Consider the following 22,723-nt stretch of genomic DNA (forward strand, 5'->3'; position numbering starts at 1 on the left):
TTCTTTTTCACATTCGAAAAAAAAAAACTGACAAAATCTACACTTTAAACACACAACTTAATATATTACATGATAAATACAACGTGAGAGTAATTCATTTCCTGTTTACGTGCGAGTTCTTCCCACACTGATGGTAGTTGAGAGCTCGATTGATTGACCACAGTTCCATATTACGTCCAGATTTACACCTTCAGGTTACAGTTAGTCCATCCTTTAGTGATAAGTACTGTAAAAGTACAAGAAAGACAGGGAAAGCCCACATTAAAACAGTCACTCTGTGCTATATTCAAATGTCTGGATGATCTTATTCTCAATGCATGCTGACAGATCAACAAAATGTTTTGGATTATACAATCAAGAGGTTTTACTTTACATTTAGTGACCGTCATGCCTATTGCTTCGTATTTTGGCAAATATACAACTGTAGTTTGTATGGAAGCACTACGTCTCCTTATTCGTGGGTCCTACCTTTTTCCTGCTGTCAATGGCCTGCTGCAGCCAGAGCAGCTCCATGGTCAGTGCGTTTCTATGACGACGCAGTGCCTCCGGGGTACGAGGCACCTCCTGTGCCAAGCAGTACTGTTGACGACCTGAAGGAAGGATTGCAAAATGATTCATGAGGCCTCCTCTCTTTTAAGATTTAGTTTAACATGCTGAACAACAAAAGAAAAAAAATCTTCATCCATATCTGTAACTCCTGTAGAAGACAATTAATTTTTCTTTCTTTTACTCTTTAACGAATGGAAAACCAAGTTCCACCACCCCATATTTGATGTTTCACGCTCCCACAAGGTATGGAGCGTCTGCTTTTCAGTGTCATATGACAGTACACTGCACGAATAAAACACAAAAGAGGGCAGTATGAAGAGAAATGTCTGTGGGGTCTTGGAAAATGTGATGGCAAAATTATTAGACACTTCATCTTTGGCTGTGAAAAAAAAAACTAAGCTGAAGCCATGAACAAGATGTTGAAATTGTTCAAAATTCGGTCTGATGCGTACACTGGATACCTCAACGTGACACACCTGTCACTTACTAGAGCAAAATTTATATTTTGTTTATCAATTATAGGAAATTCAACACTTCCAAGAGTCCATAACTTATAATAAATTGCGTCCAAATTGTGTCAGATGGACCTCACTTGCAGGTAAGTTACTGAAAGAGGGAGACTGGTAGTATTCTGCTTGTATCCGATAGCAAAAAGTTGTCTCATGGCATGTTTTTTTTTCATTTGCCTTACTTCAAGATAAACATCCTGCAATGTGAACACTGGACTAAATTTAGTCTACAGCACTTACCTTTGTGAGAGTTACTGTTCATGTCCAGCTCCAAACTGCTCCAGATGGTGGAGGACCTCCCCGTGCTCTCCATCGTCCCACCATCTGTATCTCCGGTGCTCTGTCTCTGCTCCTCTCCAGCCCCTCTCACAGGGCTGATTAGTAAACAGTCTCCCGAATCATCCCTCTCTGCCTCTTTTCTCTCGAACAGGCCACAAAGATCTCCTGTCTCCTCGGATGAGGGTGCTGAGCTCTGGGGACCATCGGCATCTCGTCCTGGCTTTGACTGTTTGCTAGTTGAGCTGCACGAACGAAAACACGCGCCGCCCTGATAAGGCACGGAGCACAGAAATGAGAAATGGCTTTTAAAGGTTTTAAACCACAACTCTTACAACTGCAGCTGTTACATACAGTTACTTACTGTGTTTATGAAGAGGGGAATGGAGATGACCGTCTCAGTCCACTTTAAAAGTGTCAGGCTCCCGTCAATCTCCTTCACAATTTCCTCAAAGTCCTCACGCGCACGTCGAACCGCGCTCCTCATTAGGTATCCGCGTGCACATGCCTGTCGAGAGGAGGAGAGTAAAAATACTAACAGCATCTAGTACAGTTACTGAAGGTGGCATGTTATGTCGATGCTAATAACTAGCCGACGCTAACTGTTTTCCCAGAGTTAGCAAAGTAGCTAAAGAGCCAAAAAAAACATTAGTTACAAATTATTGCAGGTATTGAGACACAACATGCCACCCATTAAGTGAAAGCCCGAAATGGGGAACGATTGTTACCTGAAAATGAGTGATTATCCTCTCCCATTTGCTTCTGTCCATTGCTATGGTTACGTGACAGCGCCTCCACGGAGAGCGGGAGTTGAACTCAATTTCTATTTAATTCCGGTGTCAAACTCAAAAGATTAAAAGTATGCCTTTGTGAAATATGCCTCGTAAAGATACATTTCTACATTTAACCATGATATATCTCCATGATAAACCGTGCTGTAAGTAATAATTAAAAAAAGTTAGAGTAAATCCTGCTGTATTTAACCGTTGTTATTACTGCGGTGTTATATTTTGAAAAAGCGTTAGCGGAAGTAACCATATGTTTGGGTTCAGTCGCAATGTTGCTGCTAGACACATGGCACTATTTCATTAAAGTTTTGCGCCACGACTGAGGAAAATGAGTGGCAGTTCAAATCAGAGAACTTTGTTTCAGACTTGGGGTGCCTCCGTGCCCCAAAACAAAGCTGCTCAGCCGACAAAAGAGGCTAAAAAGACCGCTGGAGTGCGCAGACCGACTTCAAGCAACATTGCCCAGGTAGCTAGAATACATCCTCCTCGAAATCCTCTATGGACAGAAATTGGCCAAGAATCAACGTATTCATCAAGTGACCCACTGAGGACAGAGGACGTCATACCTGAGGATGAAGACGACGACGACTTGATGGTGGTCGCTGTTTATGAAGCAGAAAAGAGCCTGCAATTTGAAAATGCTAACTTTCAAGATGACAACCATGACCAAACAGAAAACCCAGCTCTTTCTCCTACCCCAGCAGGAGGGCAGATATATCCAGACTTTCCTGGCTTTGACAGCTCCTCAGCTAAGGTATGGATTTATCCCACCAACTATCCCATTAGGGAGTACCAGCTGAAGATCTCAGAGGCCGCCCTGTTTCAGAACACACTTGTGTGTCTACCTACTGGTCTAGGGAAAACTTTCATAGCATCTGTGGTCATGTACAACTTCTACCGGTGGTATCCATCCGGGAAGATTGTGTTCATGGCACCCACCAAGCCTCTAGTGGCCCAGCAGATCGAGGCCTGTTATAAAGTGATGGGCATCCCCCAGGCACACATGGCTGAGCTGACAGGTAACACACTCATGATACAAAAAGCCACGACACTCGTCCAACCCTTACACAGACAACGTTAACGAGGCGGCATTCACTGATTCATAGGCAGCACAGCAGCAAAGCAGAGGCAAGAGGTGTGGAGGTCCAAGCGCGTCTTCTTCCTCACCCCTCAGGTCATGGTGAATGATCTGTCCAGAGACACCTGCCCAGCCACGCAGGTCAAGTGTGTGGTGATCGATGAGGCTCACAAGGCATTGGGCAACCACGCCTACTGTCAGGTACAGAAACCTTTCGCAAATTAGGACACTGCTATCTCATAGATGCAAAATTAAAATCTAGTCACCTGTTTTCTTTTTATTTTACGTAACTTCATTTTGATATTAAACCACATAGGTTATACCATGATAAATGACTTCAGGGTACTGCTTATTTTCTGCATTCTAACATACTAAGTTTCTCAAATATTCAAACGATGCCGATGTAACGGCATGTATCTCTTTCTCAGGTGACCAGACAGCTCTGCAGCCAGACTCTGCAGTTCCGCGTCCTGGCTCTTAGTGCCACTCCAGGAGGAGATGCGAAAGTGAGAGGAATGCATTTTCTGCTTGAAAAAAATGTGACCTAAGGATATAATGTCCACGTGACTGTTTTCAAATGATCTCTTCCTTCACGTCATTCTTGCAGTCGGTGCAGTCTGTGATATCCAATCTGCTCATCTCCCAAGTTGAGCTGCGCTCAGAGGAGAGCCCAGACATCCGGGCCCATTCCCACCAGCGAAGTGTGGATAAAATGGTGGTTCCTCTTGGTGAGGCTCTTTCTGCTCAGCAGACACGCTACCTGCAGGTAGGCCCATGCAGTGATTTGTTACATGCCCTATCTCCTCTGGTAGGTCTGCTCTCCTACGGATGAATTCATTTAGAATACCGTTTTTTCTTAGAGATACGGGTGAAGAGTCAAAGGTTGGAAACTGAAGGGTGTACATCTACTGTAAAAAAGTTTTTTCTAATTTTTTTTTTATTTCTGATTTTGGGATTTTATAGATTGACACTAAATCATTTTGACGATGATGTATTCTTTTAAATTTAACTCTATCCTCACGCCTAGTCGTCGTCAGTCGTCATCCATTCACTGCGAATAAATCCTTATATCCTGTGGCAAATACCCAAGCATCTTGTTGCTGTCACAAGCACAGTACTCTGTCATGTTTGGCAGCTTTTTCTATATAATTTCCAACCTGAGTCACTGAATCAGTCTCTTGTCTTTCCTTAAACGTGAGGTATGTTTGGAGCCTTGCTGCCACCTTGTGGGTCATCGTTGGCTTGCCTCTGTTGTGAAACCTCCTCAGATGCAAGTCTCTCAGCTTCACGTCTTTCTTCTGGCTGTTTGGCTCTTTCTGGGTCAGTTGATATCAAAAAGGATTGATTTGTCTTGAAAGCATCATCCTGCCACACTTGGTGGTCAAGCTTTTGGTGTTGGTGGACTGAAGGATTGGGGATTATTAACGAACCCTACCTGCTGTCTCCTTGTCACGGGTCGGCTCACTGTCTGTGTGTACTGTTTTGTAAATGTGCGGCTACACTTCATTTTTTTCGGCCGGCTGCACAGCTGGAACGTGACACTTGCATTTGGAAGGTTTTGACCTGTTGTGTTCCAGCTCTGTTAGATCTTCCTTTTTTTTTTATATATATAGTTCCGTCCTCTCTGATTCTCTTCATATTTTGGTAATAATAGGGCAAAGTAACCTCCTTTTTTTTTTTTTTTTTTAAACTATATTAACTGCCCTGTCATTATAACCCCCGACTGGAGGATGTTTGCAACCTGCTTGTTAGCCTCCATTTCCCTCTGAAGAGAAATGGTGTAAAACTTTATTCACTGTAACATGAGCATTACCGCAGTCATGCAGGCAGAATTCAATCACTGTGGAGCAAATCAGAAAAATGAACCACTCAAGCAGACAGGGCAAGCAGTTTTAGTTCAGTTATATGGGTTTTTCCCTTCAGTTGTTGACCCATTTTTAATCACAGAGCAGCCCATATTCATCTTTATTACGCCTGAAGTAGCCTCCTCTTTTCTTTTCTTTTTTTTTTAATTTGCGCCACTGCATTGTGGTTTGGATTAAGGATGGAGGCTTTATAGACAGAGAGCGTATTGTCAGCAAACATCTAGGCCACTGTTGTGCTGAGTTGTTGGTCACAGGATTTGCACTTTTAATGCCGAGATGGAAACCTTTTGGGGGGTATAGATTTTGAATTTGAGGAGGAAAAACTATTTGTCCAAAAAGGCCCGTTTCACTTGAGTTTTTCTTATTTTGTCATCTGTTTACCTTTGTTTTTATTTGCTCGATAAAAACGGTCAAAGCTTCCGTTACTGCTGCATTGTGCAGTGGGTTGCACTTTCAGTCTGTCCTGGTGTTTGTGTCCCTGTTGTGAGGGCTTATTGTGTTACTATGCTCCAGTAACTCAGCACCAGCTCCTGTTGTGAAGTGGATTATGTGATACATTTCCAAACTAGGTTGGGCGTGGTGTTTTGATTTGATCCCATAAAAGCAAGGAGTAGACTTTTGGGGGTTTTCTGTTGTGACAGTAGTCGCTGGATGGTGGAAACGCAGATGAAATAATCTCACACTTATTTTGTTGCTCATAATGTTTTTTGTACTTGTTCTGCAGAATGTGGTTCATTAATAGCCTGAGGGGACTTTACTTTCATATTTAATGCAGGCCGTCTTCAGAGAGGGAAAGGAGTGATTTCCTGTTTCGGGAGTTTTCCAATAATTTATTTTCAAAATCGATGCGGCTTCGCCGAACCAACAAGACTTTAAGAGCCACTTAACACATTTCTGCTGCCATTCACCTAAAATCATTCAAAGCTGCCGCTGTTTGTGTAAATGAGTCCGGTGAAACTTAACCCTGCAACATTTCAAAAGACAGGAGACGAGCATGTTTTTATTGAACAAAGAAAACCACAGTAGCATCTGTTTGTTGCACTTGAATTTTCACAGTACATCACTCTTGCAAAATACTAAAATTAGATTTGAAAAAAAAAAAAAGAAGGAAAACAAAGTAATAGTCAGGCTCTTAAAGGGAAAACCAACCTAGAAGTGTCATGGCTTTGCAAGTGTTTGCACACTTCAAAGCTGCTATCATAATTCAAAATGTATTATTTGCACTTTGGATGTGTTGATGTCATCCAAACTGCTTTACATTAACACTGGGGAACCTCCCAACCAAATATAACATCTCTATTCTTTTAAAAAATTTGCCAACTTTCTTTGACTTGGGGCTGAATTGACCCTTTTTTATTTTCCAACAGGTTTCTTAAGCTAATGCCTTAGCATTGCCTTAGCATTCCATAGACACTCCTGTTTTGGTAAAAAAACAACAACAAGTCTTTACATAGGGATGATTTTAGCTAGTTCACTTCCAGTTATCCCAGCAGTGCATGTACATATCCACAGCAGAATCATATCAACATCACTGTTAACTCCAGGTATAGCTGGTATCAAAAACTTTTCGATGGATCCCATTGGTACGTTTAATTTGAAAACTTGAAAACTTGAGAGTTAACATAAATCCCCTCTGACTTTATAAATTCTTCATCATAGATGATAAAACCTGAACAGTTTCAACTAAAACGAAATTGAGTTGTTTTTTTCTTTACATTTTTTTCAATTTTAAACACACAATTTTAATCACAGCCGACAATCTCTGCGCTATTTCTTCTTTTATGCTTGCGTTGTCTCTACTCGGCAGCAGTAGTGTTTGCAGTACATTAGTGAATGCTAACTAACACCGACACAGAGTAGCAAGTAGAAAGAGCGTGACGAAGAGGTACATTGGTAAATACTGTGTACGAACAAGTGCTGAAACACGAGGAATGCATCAGCGAAGAGAATGTATAGAATCTATTGTACTTTTTGATTGTCATTCAGCAGTATAATCAGTGAGTTTTCAGCATTTGGTCTGTAGAAGTGTGATGCCTTGTAGCTTTACATTCATTCACAAGCACATGAACGTACTATGTTCATAGGTGCTTGTTTTCTAAATTAGTGTCACCTGTTGTGTTGCGCTTATTTATGTTTGAGGCCACTATTTCTGGTGTGGGTAACGTCTATTGGACACTGGACTGTGGGGAACTCTGCATATACCCTTCCCCTTTCCTACATCACCAGCAACTAAACACACCCATTGATTGGGGTAGGCTAGTGGCCCAGAAACTGGCTTCTTGATTATTGGTCTTGTAATGAATATTGCACTTCCTGTTGAAACAAAACATGCAGCGTGATAAGCTTTGCAATCTTGAAATTCGGGGATAAAATTAAGAGTTGGGGCGACAGAGCTGAAATCACTTGCAGAATGATGGTGTCCCTCACGTGACGAGACATTGCAGTTGTGCAACAAACGAAAAGGGAGCACAGTAAGGCTGCATGTCCACTGGGAGTCTGTTTCCACCTGGATGGACAGGCTGTTTCAGACACCACTTGTCACCATGTTTATAGAGTGCGAACAATCGAAACTATGTCAAATTTATAACAAGAGGGCACTGTATACAGTAAAGGTTTTGAGCCATCTCAAAGCAGGAGGTGAAAACGATGCTCCCCCATAGCATCTGGTTTGTGTTCATGAGACTATGGCAGTGGAAAGGTTCAGTTCAGTTCAGTTCTGGTGAAATGAAATGCAGATAGTTTTAAAATCAACATAAAGGAAAGTCACTGAGCAAAAGTCACGAAAATAAGGGCTGAGCATTTTTTTTTTTTTTCCTTCTAAAATCAAAACACTTCGGCTCTGGAGTGTGCTAGGCTGCTGGTCGTTTCAGGTAGAGATGGTGACTGAAGATGATGTTGCACCTGAGGCTGTGGCTGAGCTGGGGCAGTGTTAAGAGTTTATGAGGCTCAAAAGTCACTGGCAGGAGGCTGTGTTCCCGTCAGCGTTGCTCAAGGAACCAGAGCTCATTCTGACGGTTGCTGTGAGCAGGGTTGGTGTAGCCGGCCACGATGAATGAGTTGTTGACACACACACCTGGAGAGTCTAGCAGCTCAGCCATAGCGGTGATCTGATTCATGATGGTCACTTCATTAGTTGGACCGGTGAAGGCCCTGGAAGACGAAGGAAACGGCGAGTAAGTAGGAGGCCACACATTTGAATGGAAGAAAAGCTCAAGTGTGAATTCTGTTGATTACCACTGAACACAGATACTGCTGGAGACAAAGTTCTGACCTTGTGTAAACTGTAGCGGCAGGCCAGACCTCTATGACAATCTCATTGTCATGAGGTTGTGGAGGCTGGGCCTGATGCTCAGCAGGAAGGTAGTACGCCACAGTGACATCGTGGGAGATCACAGAATGGTTCTCATCTGTGCGCACCACCGTCACAATGGGCAGCGTCATGCCAAGGTAGTTGCCTATATGAAGTAAATACCCACCGTCACCATAAATCTTGGTTTATAGAAAACACCAGCAAATGAAATAAAGAACAAGGCAGATATCTAAAACACCAGAACTGGATTGTTCAAATGCTCCTTTGTTTTTTGACTCACCTATGGCGTTCTGCTGGCAGATGTATCTCATTATCTTCATAAAACCATAGCAGATGCTCTGTTCATACGTTTCCTCACGCATCGTAATACAAGCCCAGTGGCCCTTTTCATATTGCCGTTTCTCATATAGCAGCTCCCCACACTGAAAAAGAAAACGCAGAGGTATAAGCCAAAGCAGAGGTGGAGCACAAGTGCCTACCGAAGACGGTTGAACTCAAAACTACATCTCAAGCCAAATTTTGATAAATTTAATTTTATTAATATTTTTGCAGATAACATTTTCCCGGAGGTAGGACGCAGCAGTGCGATTATTACCTGTGCGTCTATGGTTTTTCTGCAGACTGCCAGTACAAAAATTGGTATCGTTTACCAGATGCAAAATAAGCTGTAGAATAACCCGGATTTATTTGTAAAATTTAGGTACGCGTGGTGAAAACAATCCCCAGCTGCAGTTTTTGACATTTTCTTTTTCTGTCATTGTAACGCTGTCTTAAACTGTGTCCCCTGCGGTTCAGATGTATGACCAACCTAGGTTTGCATGATGCTAACGTGCCGCCATTTTACACTAAGACACTAAAAACTGCTCTAAGAATAGGTTGCTACCATTGTCCTTTTGTTTAACTTGAGTCCCCAGCCAAGCTCTAATGAACTAATTAACTCAAGTTAAACCAATTAACCCTCATTATTTATACGGTCCCCAAAGGAGTTCAACTTGAGTGACCCGATCATTGTGCCGAAAATAAATAGCTGACCCATACACACACAGAGGATTTGTACATGATGCCGGATCAATTGTGACACTGTTCGTGTCTGCATTTCATGTAAAGAGGCTTTTTATGTATTTATTCATTTTTATTTCGGTGGTGTTGCATGTATAATTCCAGGCTTCTAACCAGGTCACTAATTTTATAGCCTTTGCCTTTTTTATGTGGAGGATGAAAAAGTAAAAATAAGACAAGGTTAGATTGAATCTGATCGAGGAAAAAAAAAATCCAAAAAATCCGACTGATACCTTCTCTTTGCGTGCGAGGAGCGTAAAAGGGACGTGTTCTCTGTGACTGCGTCCTTGGTTGTTGCTGCTTAGCTGTTGAATGGGCTCTGCCATATCTGTCAAACAGACAAACGTTAGCTGAAATGTTGTTCCATATATGTGTTGACACAAGTGGGAAAAATCTTCATAAGATGGACACACACAACCTTAAACACTGTTTTTTTCCCCCCAATATGTAAAGCAAAGTCGAGAAGGAGAAACTTGTTGTTTTTTGGCCTGTATTTGAAGGAAATATCAAATATAATCTTCATAACCAATTCATAATTTATTCATAACCAAACATACAGTTATGTGCACACCTCCTCTTTCTTTTCACACACACATCATGAATTTTTTAGCAGTCAATTATAAAACCAATTTGTACCCAAGCACAAGAATGCAAACTTGCAAATGGACAAGTCTGCTAGAAAATTAGAATAGCGATCAAACCAAAAAGTTCCACACAAGCAGTTCATCCCCAAACATACCCATGATGCCAGGATAAACTGTGGCATTATGTTCAGTTGTCAAGCTGTCAAATACAGGGCACCCATGGTGGACGCATTCCAGTCACTTTATTTCTTTCGGTGCCATGGAGGACAACTGGGTCAGACGGATCTGTGGTATTTAGGCGATCAATCATTTGACAAACAAAGCTGTGGGCTGGGATTCTCTAAGTGAGGCAGACAGGAAGGACTTTTCAGCAGTTTTATCAGAGGATCTGATGAAATTTGAAGTTACAATTCAAGAGAAGCTTGGCACACACAACAGCCTTTCTACAACCAACCAATTTATCAGCTCAACTATTGAATGGGTCCTCCACAAATACAGGAATGTACTGCATTTGAACACGAGTAAACTCAGCAGTTTCTATAGCAGCATGTGTAGCACCACTCGGTGTGGATGCAGGACGGCAAACACAGTCAACCCACACACCTGTTTTTGCACCGGAGCTCTTGCAACATCCCAGTTTCAGTTTGGCTCCAGCTCCAACAACCCCCAATTAACCCCTTTCCCCTCTAAAACAGAGGAATTCTGTTCATAATAATACTTTTTCAATGCCCCGTCTTACTGAATTAGCTTTAGTCTTTGTGGGTTTTTGATTTCAACTGCACAACACACTCAACCATATTTAACACTGCAACTCCTCTTATATTTCAGTGTTCACATTTGCTTAGCATTAGAATAAATAGATAAAATCAAGCTTAGAATACAGGGCCAATAACTTTGTCACATTTCTTTCCATTCAGCTCCCAGTCGATGTGACGTGCGAGCGAGCCTTATGCACAGAAGTAGGAAAACTGTATGCAAAGTAGTTAAACATAACCTGTTCATCCACTTTAAAGAGTTTACCAAGTAGCTAAATGTGGAAACTGAAATGTTTTGAGCGTTTTACATTATGTCAGTGGAATGCCTTCAGTAAGATAGATCTGCAACAATTTTGTATTGGGGATGGTTTTTATACATCACTTCACTCCTTACCATATGCTGTTGTTAAGTTTAAATGTATAGACCGGCCTGCAACATCAACACGTAGTAACCATGGTACTCGTAATAAATCAGCAAAATCACCGTTGTGTGAATGAAAGACGCACAACCAAGTCGCAAATGTCACCACTGTCATAACAGATTAGTGGGGCTGAGGGATAAACATAAAAGAAAGTGTGGTGCCGTTTAATGGGCTAACCAGTTTTTGTGGTGTTTTACTGTTAATATGCGGGCAAACTAAGTTATTATTTATCAGGCGTTTGCCCAAGTTAAAGTTATAAAAAAAAAAAAAGAAACCCACACTGAGGACTTACAGTGGCTCTTTGATAGAGCTTTTGGCCTGAATCTTTGAAACAATAAATTCCATCTTGTTTACAAGCTAGAAGCCCTTAAAGTATCCACGTGAGTTGATAATATCTGCTCCTGTGACCTCATTTTGCCAAGAGATGACTCGTACTGACTGACTTTGTCTCGGCACATAAACTATAATGTCTGTGAAAGCAGTTTTCACACGCAAAAAAACAAGACACGTTCAGGAGAATTAGTGTGTTGTCCGTCTTTTTCCCTGCAGTTGCTCTTCACACAAGCGCATCACAACAGGAGGCCGGAGATGGGCCCTCACAGCTGAAAATGTGAGATACAGGAATTACACACTGGATATCGCTGATTTCTTTTCAACCCACTGAGAACTGCAGATGAGGCTCCTTATTGTGTTGAAAAGAGTGCTGCATGCATCTGTGCACACCCAGCAGGGAGCAAGTGGAAAGTGGCATGCAGAGAACAAGCGTACTTGCACAGCAGCAGCAAAAGCTCCCAAATATGTCCTGATCATCTGATAGATTTTTATTTTTTATTTATTTTTATGTGAGATTTTTACAAGGGGGGGTGGGTGGCAAATTTCCACGAGAAGTCCAAAGCCAACGTCGCGGACGCCTGCGTTCTCTCATACCACAACTTTGGAACATCTTTAGAACGTATCAGGTCTGAAGTACGCGTGTGAAAGCAGCTTATAGGACTTACAAACAAGGCCAGAAGGATAAACTGCAAGACTCAAAAGATATAAAATGGTAAGGACAGATCTTAAGAGCCCTCTTACTGCGCGTACCATTTTAATAAGACTAATACCTCTGATATCTTTTTACAGCACGTCACTGTAAAAGCAGCTTGTGATGCACAGCAGGATACGTTGTGAGAGAATCAGATCCAGGTATTGTACGAACTGTACGACTCTGGGGACAGGAAATGACATAGAAGAAAGATTCAGCATAAATCCCTTCATATGTTCAAAACATGTTGAGGCTTGTGGACGAGGCTCGTCCATAATGATGACGACTTGGGGTTGTTGTGGTGCAGCAAACGGCCCCAGCATGCACACGCTCTCACAGTGAATTACTTGCTACATCCTCACATGATTTCGTTCGGATATTATCTGGACTATACACTCTGGAGCTGGTAGGCTAAAAACCCTGCACACAATCTGATCTGATACACAAATTTGTGACCTCGCATGCAGAATCTCTGTGTGATGTCCAGAAAATATCGAGCCTTTAGTGAAAGCGTGAAAGGGGGGGGGTGGCTCACAAAGCTTCCCACCCTTATCGCACTCAATCCCAACAAGAGCAAAGAAGTTTACTGTGGCCTTGGCCTGTGTCCATAGCTGCAGTGTAGCAAGGCCACAACCTCATGCAAGGTAGCTAATCCTCTCTGAGACAGAAAGCCCCAGCAAGTGATTTTGTTTTAAGCCCTCAATTAGTGCCATGGGTCTGAGGGCAGAAGAAAGAGGGTGTGCCAGTCTCAGTTACTGGATTCCCAGTGGGTTGCCTCAGTGCTTCTACAGACATATGAAACGAGCAACAGGTGGCAACATGTGGAGAGTGCTTCATGTGAAGCTGGATTTTTGCTCCCATGTTAGACTGACACAGAGGCTAAGTAGCACTTTGAGCATTATATGTATGCAATGGCGTCTGCTGTTAGAGCCACCAAAACGATACCCGGCAGAGGGATTCTATGCCACCCCGTTAAGTTTCTTCTTCAAACAATGGTGGCTGGAAGTCGAGGTTACTATATCTCACTCCAGTTTGATGGACACCTGGACCAAAGGAGTGGAAATCTTTAACGTGCATTGTTAGGTTACGCTGAACTGCCCTATGCAAACACAAGTCATTCTTATGTGTTTACATAAGAATAAGGAGAAGAAGTTACATGTAGCTTCAACGAGGCGCTTTCAACGTTGTCTTTCAACTACGTCACTAAGTAAAGGCAACTTTCACAGCGATGGAATTTACCCTTGTCAAGAACTCCAGCGTTCTCCATACGTTAAGATCACGGAGCCGCAGTTAAAAACGTCCACCACAAATATCACTTTAAAGAAACATCTACACTTGCACTCTGCAACCAAAATAAAGTCCAGGTAAACTGAGTAAAGCTAGCCACTACATGTGATTCATGTTGCAACTTTGTATGTAACATCATGTACGGTAGTGAAATGGGTCACACTGACACTAAAAAGACATCCGTCTGATATATGTATATATTTTTTAAAAATTTTTTCCACTCCTAATTTGAAGATTTAAGACACTAAATGGCGTCATTACCTACATCAAACCATTAAAAGGAGAATCGTGACGCAATCTAAATGTGAGGGGAAAAAAATTCACAACTTTATTCGGGGCCAAATAAATGTTGAACAGCAGTCACCACAACTAAAAGAACTGCGGTGTACAGAGGAGGGATGGCATCGGTACTAGTCGTACCAAATTAGTCTGTAGTTGGAATGTACCTTTAACTCTCACAAAAGCATCACCTTTGAACAAAGGAATTATGCTGCATACCAAGCAGACCAGTTGTACTTGTTGTGATCTGTTGCCATGAGGTTATTACATTTCTGTAAGTAAGCTACAGGTTTGCTGATGCGTAGGGCATGCCACAGACTCTGTGTCAGTCTAACATGAAAAAAAAAGACTGGTTTTGTTTTATGCCAGTTGTGTATCTGATGCGTGTTTTGAAAACAGGATTTTGTAACTAAAGCAGGAATTAAAATGTGGAAAGTCTGGCTTATTTCAATAGGTCCATTGTTCTGCACTGTGTATCCAAGATCTGTGATTAGCACTGATTTGGAAGGCTCAGAGATCAAGTCCACTGTTGTTGTCCCCTTGGCAAACACAACATCTGTCTGAAATCAAATTCCAAAAACTAGATTTTAACACTGAAATTTGCAACATTTACAGCACAAGAGTTTGACAGCTGAGACGATCTCAGCAAATGACACATGAATGAAATCATTATGCATCACAGTGAAATATTTGCAATATTTGGTAGCGAAAACAGTCCAAGTCTTATTCATATTTAATACAAAGACATTTCATGGTAAATAAGGGAGCACAGAGCATTTATTTTGCTCTACTTTTCCTCTACTGTTCTTGTTGCGTGTAACTTTAACACCGCTGTGTTCCGTTTCCTAAAGTTACTGATCTGGTCGGTTTGAGATGAAAATCTTTGGTTGGAAATATGCAAAACACCGCATTGTAAATAGTAGTGACTGTAAAATGAGTCTGTTATCACTGGAACTCCTCTGTCAGCTTTACCCTACATATTCCAGGTTCAGACTTTAGACTTGTTAGCTTACTGTGTGGTATTTAGCTCAATAAGAGGCAACCGTAAAGAGTAAATGGTGGGTATACTTTGACTTAATTTCCATTTTTACATTCATTACTTTGTCAGGTGTTCATGTTGGACCAACAATACGGGCGAAAAAAAATCCACATTATTAAAGTTTAATTAACAGTGCGAGTGGTATTTGCTCTAATTTGTTAATTATCCTTTGTATTCCTCAGCTAAACAAAGCGGCTCTTCGTCTGATGGAACCAACAAGGCCTTTACCGTGATGATTTTTATTTTCTTTCTTTAAAGCTTATTTTCACGTCGAGCCTCAGGTTCCAAGAATATTCTTCATCGTTCACCTCAAGAGAGGCAACATGCGTGATAAAGATGACGGATGCACGGGTCTCATAAAGTTTAGTTGTCTTTATGCTTAACCCAGCTCCTTGTTGCTGAACAAAATGCAGGATAAATGTGTATTCTGTGTCATCAAACACTTTCTTTTGAGCTTTAATCTGCAAGAGAAGAAATTCTAGCTACAGCACTGTTAATCATTACTGCTATGGTTTTAGGCCATACTCCACACTCAGAAAGTAGAACCAATACTTTGTTATTACAGTCTTATTATATTTTGATTATTCATACTGGCAAAACTGTCTCGAATATTGTATATTCTTGATCTCTGAGGCGGTAGCTAACATATAAGAAATTATTGCTTATTGCTATTAGTGTAGTAGGTGGACTCGTCACTACTGCTCACAGTATCAGCAGGTGACAGGGTTATTTGGCCAAAGAAGTACATTTGTATACAGAAATGCTGGTAGATTATTATTTAATGCATACAGTTAAAAATGAACATTTACAGTAGGATGGTATTATATTTACACACTTCTAGTTGTTAAAACAGCAGATAATAAAATCCAAAACATGCTCATCTTAACTAACATCCCGCCAGTGATCACACAAATAGGTCTGTACTTAATGTTCTAATGCAGCATTGTGGTCCTTTAAATCACGACCTATTGGCATGATAGGCAATCGACTTCCTCGTCTCTTTGCTCCATTTATTTGTGTCTTGCATTTACTTTTTGAATAACTAGTTAAAACACATGGTTGCCTGAAGCGGAGGGAATGTCCTGGCTGGAACTAGTTGCTGGATGTGCCTCATTGGAAACTAGGTCAGTGTACATGGTGGAAAGCTTTGAGAAAGTTGAGTACCAACACTTTAATGAAACAAGTCGTCATTTTTTTTCTTTTTCTTTTCTAACTTGTCTGTACACCTTACGTGAAAGCGTATCATCCAAAAAAGACGTTAAGGCTCCAAAACTTACTTTTGATCAGTCAAGTAAACAAAGTAAGCGACCTTGTTAAGTTCTTAATTTTTTTTCTTTCCATATTATATTCTTGGTTTACATTTGTTACCTTGGGAAACTTCCACTTGGTGTCCCCTTGCTACCTCTTGCCAGTAATGTAGCAGTCGGTCGGAATTTTCGTCTTCCTCCATGGTTTCTCCTTCCTCTTCTAGACTGCCATTACCCGAGTCTGATAGCTGGTCCTCGGAGAAAGACTCCAGGTCCTCCAGTGTGATCATCCCGTGTCTGTCGATGCCTCCGCCGTCAACATCACCACCGCCGCCGCCGCCACCTCCACTCATCTGGCAGCCGCCACGGTCCATTTCTCTTCGTCAAACTAGCAAGTGCCTATCGAGGGACAAGGCCTGGATGGGGTTAACCTAAAGTGAAATGGAGAAACTAACAAATCGTTGCCGAATTGACGTTTCGTTGAAGTTCCAGGTTTTGTTTTGTTTTTTTTTTTTTTCCCGTTCCGCGGTGTTCAGTTTGTCCGGATTAGGACAACCGCTACTTTCTGGTCAACAAACCAGGCACTACTAATCTCTGCCCGACGCGTTCAGCCATATTTGCGCTCCATGTCTCATGTCTGACTTGGACGAGCCATAGTCCTGAGCTGGGCACGCTTTAAATTGGCTGAAACCTAAGAACAGTGGACGTCTTCGTCGCTCGTGCAGAGCTGCGTGACGCTGCGGAGCTGAAGGTGAATGCGATGTTTACGAGGGCGGGCCAGGGCGACACGTGACGCTGCGGGCTCTCACAATACCCGCCTCCTCGCGCTCACCGAGATGATAAATACCCCGAGACCCCATAGCCGAGCACCAGCACTTCATACAAAAGTTAATGCTGAGGGTCTTAGTTGACACACTTGATAAAGGGTTTAATCTGTCAAGTAAAATTAGTTTCAAGGATCCAGTTTCCAAGTTTGTTTTGTACTTTTTCCATGCAAGTCCAGGGGTTTATGAGGCCATTGCATGCTTAATCTACATATTTTCGTTGTCAGAGGCTTTAAGAAATGGTGATGAGAGGCCTTCCAGTGTTTCTGCCTCTCAGTATTGCATTTGTAAGAATAATGTATAAAAACAAAAAAAGAAGGTGTAGTTTAAACTGTAATTTCCTGTTTTTTATATGTACTATTTCCAAAAATCCAAATTTGGTTGATGATGAATTATTTTTAAAGTCCCTTGGAAGAAGATTCTAAACAAACTTGAACTCGATCACTAGGGGATAGCCTAGGGAGGATTTCCTCTGATCTGTGTCGCTCAACAGCCAGCCACCATGCTGTACCCTTCAGCTCGCACGTAGAGAGAGGACATTATATAATCCACTATAGTGTGTGTGTATAAATGTGGGAGTGTCTGTGTGAGCACACACAGGCACTGATACACACACATACACTGACAACACACCACAGGGAGGGGGGACCTCCTCACAGCCCCCCTCCCTCGCTGTATCTACTACCGCTGGGTTTCTCTCCAATTACTTTCAAGTGTGTTCGTTATGAATATTCCCAGCTAAAGCGAGAATGCACAACAGCACCGTTGCAGCACAGTGGCCAGATCCGTTTTTACATTTTGGAGTTACCACTGCAAATCAACTCAAGTGTCTGTGACTCTAAGCCAAGCTTTGCATTGCAGGCAGACGCACAACTTTAAACCGTCCCCCATTGTTGACGTGCGTAAAGTGAGAGTTGAGCTTACTGTAGGCTCTGTTATTAATAGCTGCAACAGACAGGCTTTTTCACTCATTCCTCTCGTCACTTAGCTCCATGCCCCTTAGCCAATCAGTTGCTTGGTCACACTGAGCATGCTCACAGAGGCTATCTGCAAATGTTGTCAGTTGGCCCATTGCCATTTCTTACCTTTTTTTTCTCCTCTCCTCTTGTTGTCAGTCTTACTAAAGTATGTTTGTGCAAACTTTACAACCATTTTTATTCATCACCAACTCACTATTATAACGTATTTCATGCTTAGCATTTTTGATTATTATGCATTGCCTGAGTTGGTGTAAATCTTTGTACTTTAGACTTTTTTTTCTTCTGTAAAGCAAGTTAAAAGCAGCAACTTGAGGTGTATTTGTAATTTCAAAATATTTCATCAGTCGATTACTTTGGAAAAACGCTAATTCAAACAATGCTGGTAGACAAAGTCCAAAGCTGATTGCTGTAAGTGAGTGCAAGTACACATGATGTGCTAGAAGTGTCTAGAAAAAAAGAAAAAACAACAGCTTCACTGGAGGATGACACCGTTTCCCTTCTGCACATTCTGTTGTTTCACTTTACATTCCGAGCAGGCAAAAAAAAACACTAATCTCAGTCAGTGTAATCTCATAATGTGAACCTGACCGCTGTAAAATAAAATAAAAGTCCACAGAATGTACATGACTCTTGCGTGCTTTTATCAATACACTGTAGATAATTCTTGCTATGCTTTCTGGTCCTCCTATGTCTGTTTCGTAACATGCATTATAGTTTTTTCACAAGGTGACCATAAATGTTCTATGTTTTAAGCCTGAGCGGTAACAAATTGGTTAAAGGGAGGGGGAAAGATATCCTTATCTCCGCTTCATGTTATGTTATCTGAGCGATACCCTTCTGTACACTCTCGGGATCTGCTTCAAACCAGATCCATGTGATTGTAAAGCACAAATTAAACCAGATGGCCTGTCCTTACAGTTATGAGAGAACATTTACTAAAAGCTGCCTATGTTTTTTGAAAGGTCAGTTGAATTCTGGGTAATTTAACCCTGTGCTTTTGTCTTCTTAAGTCACTCGAATCACCTTCGCATTTCACCTCAGAGATGCAGGCTGAAGTTTAGGACAAATAGGCCAAATCTTCATTCGCGTTTGCACTTCAAAAGGGGACGTTTTTTATTGTTGCACATTATTTTCTTCTTAATGTCTACCTCTTTCGGTGAGAGCGGTAATTGCCCATGTTGTTGGAATATAAAAGGTGTGTGTCGAGGCAGATGCTTGAATACAAACAGTTCCTTTTCCACTGGCTCATGTGAACATGAATAGCAGCTACAGATCTATAGTTAAAAAAAAAAACTTCTTTGTATCTAATTCATTTGTGTAAATGATGTTACCCCGCAGTTTTTGCCTTTTGATTTTGGCGATTGTAATGCTTGAATACCCCAAAGCCAGTAAATTGCTTGTCATTTGTTACAAAACTTTGTTTTTTACACAACAATTCACCCCAATGCGAAACCCACTTCTTCTTTTCGGACACTCTTTTATTCTGTTCAGTTAGTAGAGCAGCGATTCCACACAGCTAAGATTGAAATGATAATGACGCAGCCACTCATCATCTGCGGCTGTGAAAAGGCCACCTCCATCTGTTTTCCCCATTATCTGGAAATGAGGACAGGGGAAAGGTCCAACACAATTAGGTTTTTATTAGGAAACAACACTTTGATTCAGTCTGTACAAGTCTGCCTACAAATAGAGGGAACATCTGTTTACCTCAGTGTGGTCTGAAAAGGTTTGTGTGTGTGTGGATCAGTACAATGCAAGCAAGTCAGCCTGTTGCATTGGCTTCCTCTTACTGATGACATATGTATATATGTTTATTACTCGTCTTGCCAGGTGCTGGAGAAGTTCATGTCTCGTCTCGTTCAGAACCGGGTGATGGCCCACAAGGACCTGCGGACTCTCGGCAAATACCAGCTCATCCTCGCAAGGGATCAGTTCCGCAAGAATCCGCCGCCGCATATCAAGGCATGGTCTTTCCGGAAACATTGAATAAGATGCACAACATAATGTAATCCGTGTCACTAATTTCTAAGATATATGGCGCCTCGGAAGTCATAATGTGTAGTTTGATATACAGGGTGAGAAGGCTAACTGAAAACGTAAATTTTTCCTCGCTGTTAGTTTAATAATTAAAACGGCTGCTCTATATTTTTGTTATAACAATATACTACATGACAAACAGAAAGATTTCACTTTCTGTTTCATTTCCTCGACAGAGTTTGATGAGTTTCAGCTCACTTTTTTTTTTAAATAAGTAATCCTGTTAATAAACAGACAAACCAAACAACAGCATCCTCTACCAGGGCCAATGCCACATGTCTTTATGTTAACCTCAATGATCATCAAGTTTTGGCTTTACATTACAAATGACTGCATTCAAAGGCAGGAGTATTTCTCACAATTTGGCCACTGGATTTATTTAACATCACTACCTTCCAGCATGACGGAATATTTGAACCACATTCTTACAATTGATCTTACAAGACTGACAATTAATCTCATGGACTCACACGCTGTCATGCTTGCAGGGTCCGCAGCAGGGAATGCTGGAAGGCGACTTTGCCCTATGCATCAGCCTGTACCATGGCTACGAGCTGCTGATGCAGATGGGCCTCAGATCGCTCTTCTATTACGTCCAGGGAATCATGGATGGATCCAGAGGTCAGTGTCCTTACCTGCAGGTTTAAGACTTATTTTATTGCCCTTTATCTCCCTCACATGCCCATATTTATATATCACAGCCTTACTTCAGCGACACCCTTCAATAGACCAGATCAGAAATGTGTACTCTGGAAGCATGTGTATGTTGTGAGCACAGTCTGCTTTGTTTGGCTCAGAGATGTCCAGGGCCAAGAATGAACTTCAGAGGACACCCACATTTATGGATCTTTACCATGACATGGAGAGGATGTTTGTGAAGCCACCTACTGGTACGTGATTCAGTTCATAACCATATAACACAAATATCTGAGTCTGTCCCTGAATTTTATCACAGTTTTGAAGTTATCCAGTGCAGAAATTGCTTCCCTATTTTTTATTTTTTTTGTATGATGCAGAATTTCTATCAATAGATGAAATAATGCCTCTGTTATGATTGTTTTCTTTTTTCTAGGTCCAGATGAGCCATTCATTTACAGCCACCCCAAACTGGAGAAACTGGAGGAGGTGGTGTTGCAGCATTTCAGAGTGTGGGCTGAGAGCTCAGCAGAAAATAATGGTGATTTTCTTATTATAGCCGCAATATGCTGTGACTCATGCGTGGAATGATTGTTCTAGCTTAAAACAGAAATCTATCGGCCTCTTCTAACCAGATCGGAGGAGGCAATCGAGCAAAATCTGGGAGTTGTTTTGATTTAATGCTTACATCGTAAGACTTCATTAGAATTTTATTATATGATACTAATAGTTTCTAAAAAAAAATTGTCCTGTTGAATTTAGGGTGCCACAGGGTCTATAAGGTGTTTGCAACTTGTGCAACAATTTGCAAAGCACTGTTGCTTAGTTTGAGCCAAATTCTTGCCAAAAACCAAAATAAACTAGCTTGTGTTTACTTTGAAGTGTAGAAGTTTAGAAGGAGAGTTTAGAGAACAAAGCATTCCAGCATGTAAATTTAAAAGGCCTACTGTGCATCAATGCATCGTAGGACTTCAGCTCGTTGTTACTGAAGCAATTTTTTAATCAGTCAGTTTCTTCTCTGTCTCCTCAAGGAGTAGACACACGTGTGATGATCTTTTCCTCGTTTCGGGAGAGCGTGCAGGAGATCGCGGCCATGTTGAACCGCCACTCTCCGCTGATCAGGGTCATGACTTTTATGGGCCAAGCCTCGGCTGGCAAGGGGGTCAAAGGCTTCACCCAAAAGGAACAAATAGAGGTGAAAAATACTCTTTTCAATGCAAAACATCCTCATGTCCTTATCATCCCTTATGCTGACATATGAGTCAAAGTAGTGAACTAAGGATGAAATCTCAAAAAGACCAGAGTTAAATGCTCAAATCTCACGATTGTTTCACACTTGTATTGCAGGTGGTTCAGAGGTTTCGGCAGGGAGGCTTCAACACACTGGTGTCGACCTGTGTGGGGGAAGAAGGACTTGATATCGGAGAGGTAGACCTCATTGTTTGCTTTGATGCCCAGAAGAATCCCATCCGCCTTGTGCAGCGAATGGGACGTACGGGGCGGAAGCGGCGGGGACGCATTGTTGTCATTTTGGCTGAAGGACGCGAGGAGAGGGTGCGTTTTCTCTCTCGTGCACTGAAGATTGATCTTGTCAAAGCTCGCACAGCTACATGAAATCACCTTTACCAAAATTTTAGCCCTTGTTTTCCACAGACCTACAATCAAAGCCAGAGCAACAAGCGCAGCGTGTACAAGTCGATCACTGGCAACAAAAGTGGGTTCCATATGTACCCCAATAGTCCCCGCATGCTGCCGGACGGTGTGAACCCCAAACTCCATAAAATGTACATTACCTGTGGCCAGTTTGACCACCGAGAGATCGGCAGGAGGTCTGTCAGGGGTCGGAGGTCCCACTCCGAGGGAAGGGCTTCTCTCATCCATCCTCAGAACCTGAGTGAGTGACAAGACGGCAGTTTCCTCCATCTGGATAATGTGAACATGGGTTTCTGAGTTTAAGTGTGTGTGTGTTTATCATACGGCAGTTCAGCAGGGCCGCACAACATCTGATGGCTTTCTGAGCAGCACAGAATATTCGGTGTGGGCGTCCACCATGAAGCTGGAGGAACACGAAGCTCAACCAACCTTTAAGCCGTCCCGCTTCCTGTCAATTCCCAGCCACGAAACACCTGAGGTTTCTTTTGCTTTCTTTCCTGCTGATGCAAATGTTGAAACAAC

At 41.9% G+C, this 22,723-nt stretch overlaps 3 protein-coding genes across 3 annotated transcripts in view; 1 reads left to right on the plus strand and 2 right to left on the minus strand.

The window, feature by feature from the left end:
- Positions 1-36: 36 nt before the first annotated feature.
- On the minus strand, positions 37-2,138 carry iqcc (IQ motif containing C). The gene is made up of 5 exons (XM_075448194.1): positions 2,063-2,138; positions 1,699-1,842; positions 1,299-1,605; positions 469-590; positions 37-226 (listed from the first exon to the last, which is right to left on the minus strand). The coding sequence occupies exons 1-5, from the start codon at positions 2,102-2,104 to the stop codon at positions 191-193; spliced, it is 651 nt and encodes a 216-aa protein (XP_075304309.1). The 5' UTR covers positions 2,105-2,138; the 3' UTR covers positions 37-190.
- Positions 2,139-2,390: 252 nt separating this feature from the next.
- fancm (FA complementation group M) overlaps positions 2,391-22,723 on the plus strand; it is a 34,013-nt gene continuing 13,680 nt past the window's right edge. Inside the window, exons 1-12 of the mRNA XM_075448843.1 lie at positions 2,391-3,141; positions 3,229-3,401; positions 3,629-3,706; positions 3,808-3,966; positions 19,706-19,837; positions 20,401-20,533; positions 20,710-20,802; positions 20,985-21,089; positions 21,580-21,743; positions 21,896-22,102; positions 22,202-22,442; positions 22,531-22,679. Coding sequence (XP_075304958.1) covers positions 2,451-3,141; positions 3,229-3,401; positions 3,629-3,706; positions 3,808-3,966; positions 19,706-19,837; positions 20,401-20,533; positions 20,710-20,802; positions 20,985-21,089; positions 21,580-21,743; positions 21,896-22,102; positions 22,202-22,442; positions 22,531-22,679 — 2,325 coding nt within the window. The 5' untranslated portion in view covers positions 2,391-2,450. The remainder of the gene's footprint in view (positions 3,142-3,228; positions 3,402-3,628; positions 3,707-3,807; positions 3,967-19,705; positions 19,838-20,400; positions 20,534-20,709; positions 20,803-20,984; positions 21,090-21,579; positions 21,744-21,895; positions 22,103-22,201; positions 22,443-22,530; positions 22,680-22,723) is intronic.
- soul3 (heme-binding protein soul3) lies at positions 6,038-16,825 on the minus strand. Its single transcript, XM_075488081.1, has 5 exons — positions 16,193-16,825; positions 9,668-9,762; positions 8,656-8,797; positions 8,337-8,520; positions 6,038-8,215 (listed from the first exon to the last, which is right to left on the minus strand). The coding sequence occupies exons 1-5, from the start codon at positions 16,443-16,445 to the stop codon at positions 8,044-8,046; spliced, it is 846 nt and encodes a 281-aa protein (XP_075344196.1). The 5' UTR covers positions 16,446-16,825; the 3' UTR covers positions 6,038-8,043.

Source organism: Odontesthes bonariensis, chromosome 17 (assembly GCF_027942865.1).
Source record: "Odontesthes bonariensis isolate fOdoBon6 chromosome 17, fOdoBon6.hap1, whole genome shotgun sequence".
In the NCBI taxonomy this organism is placed as follows: Eukaryota; Metazoa; Chordata; class Actinopteri; order Atheriniformes; family Atherinopsidae; genus Odontesthes; species Odontesthes bonariensis.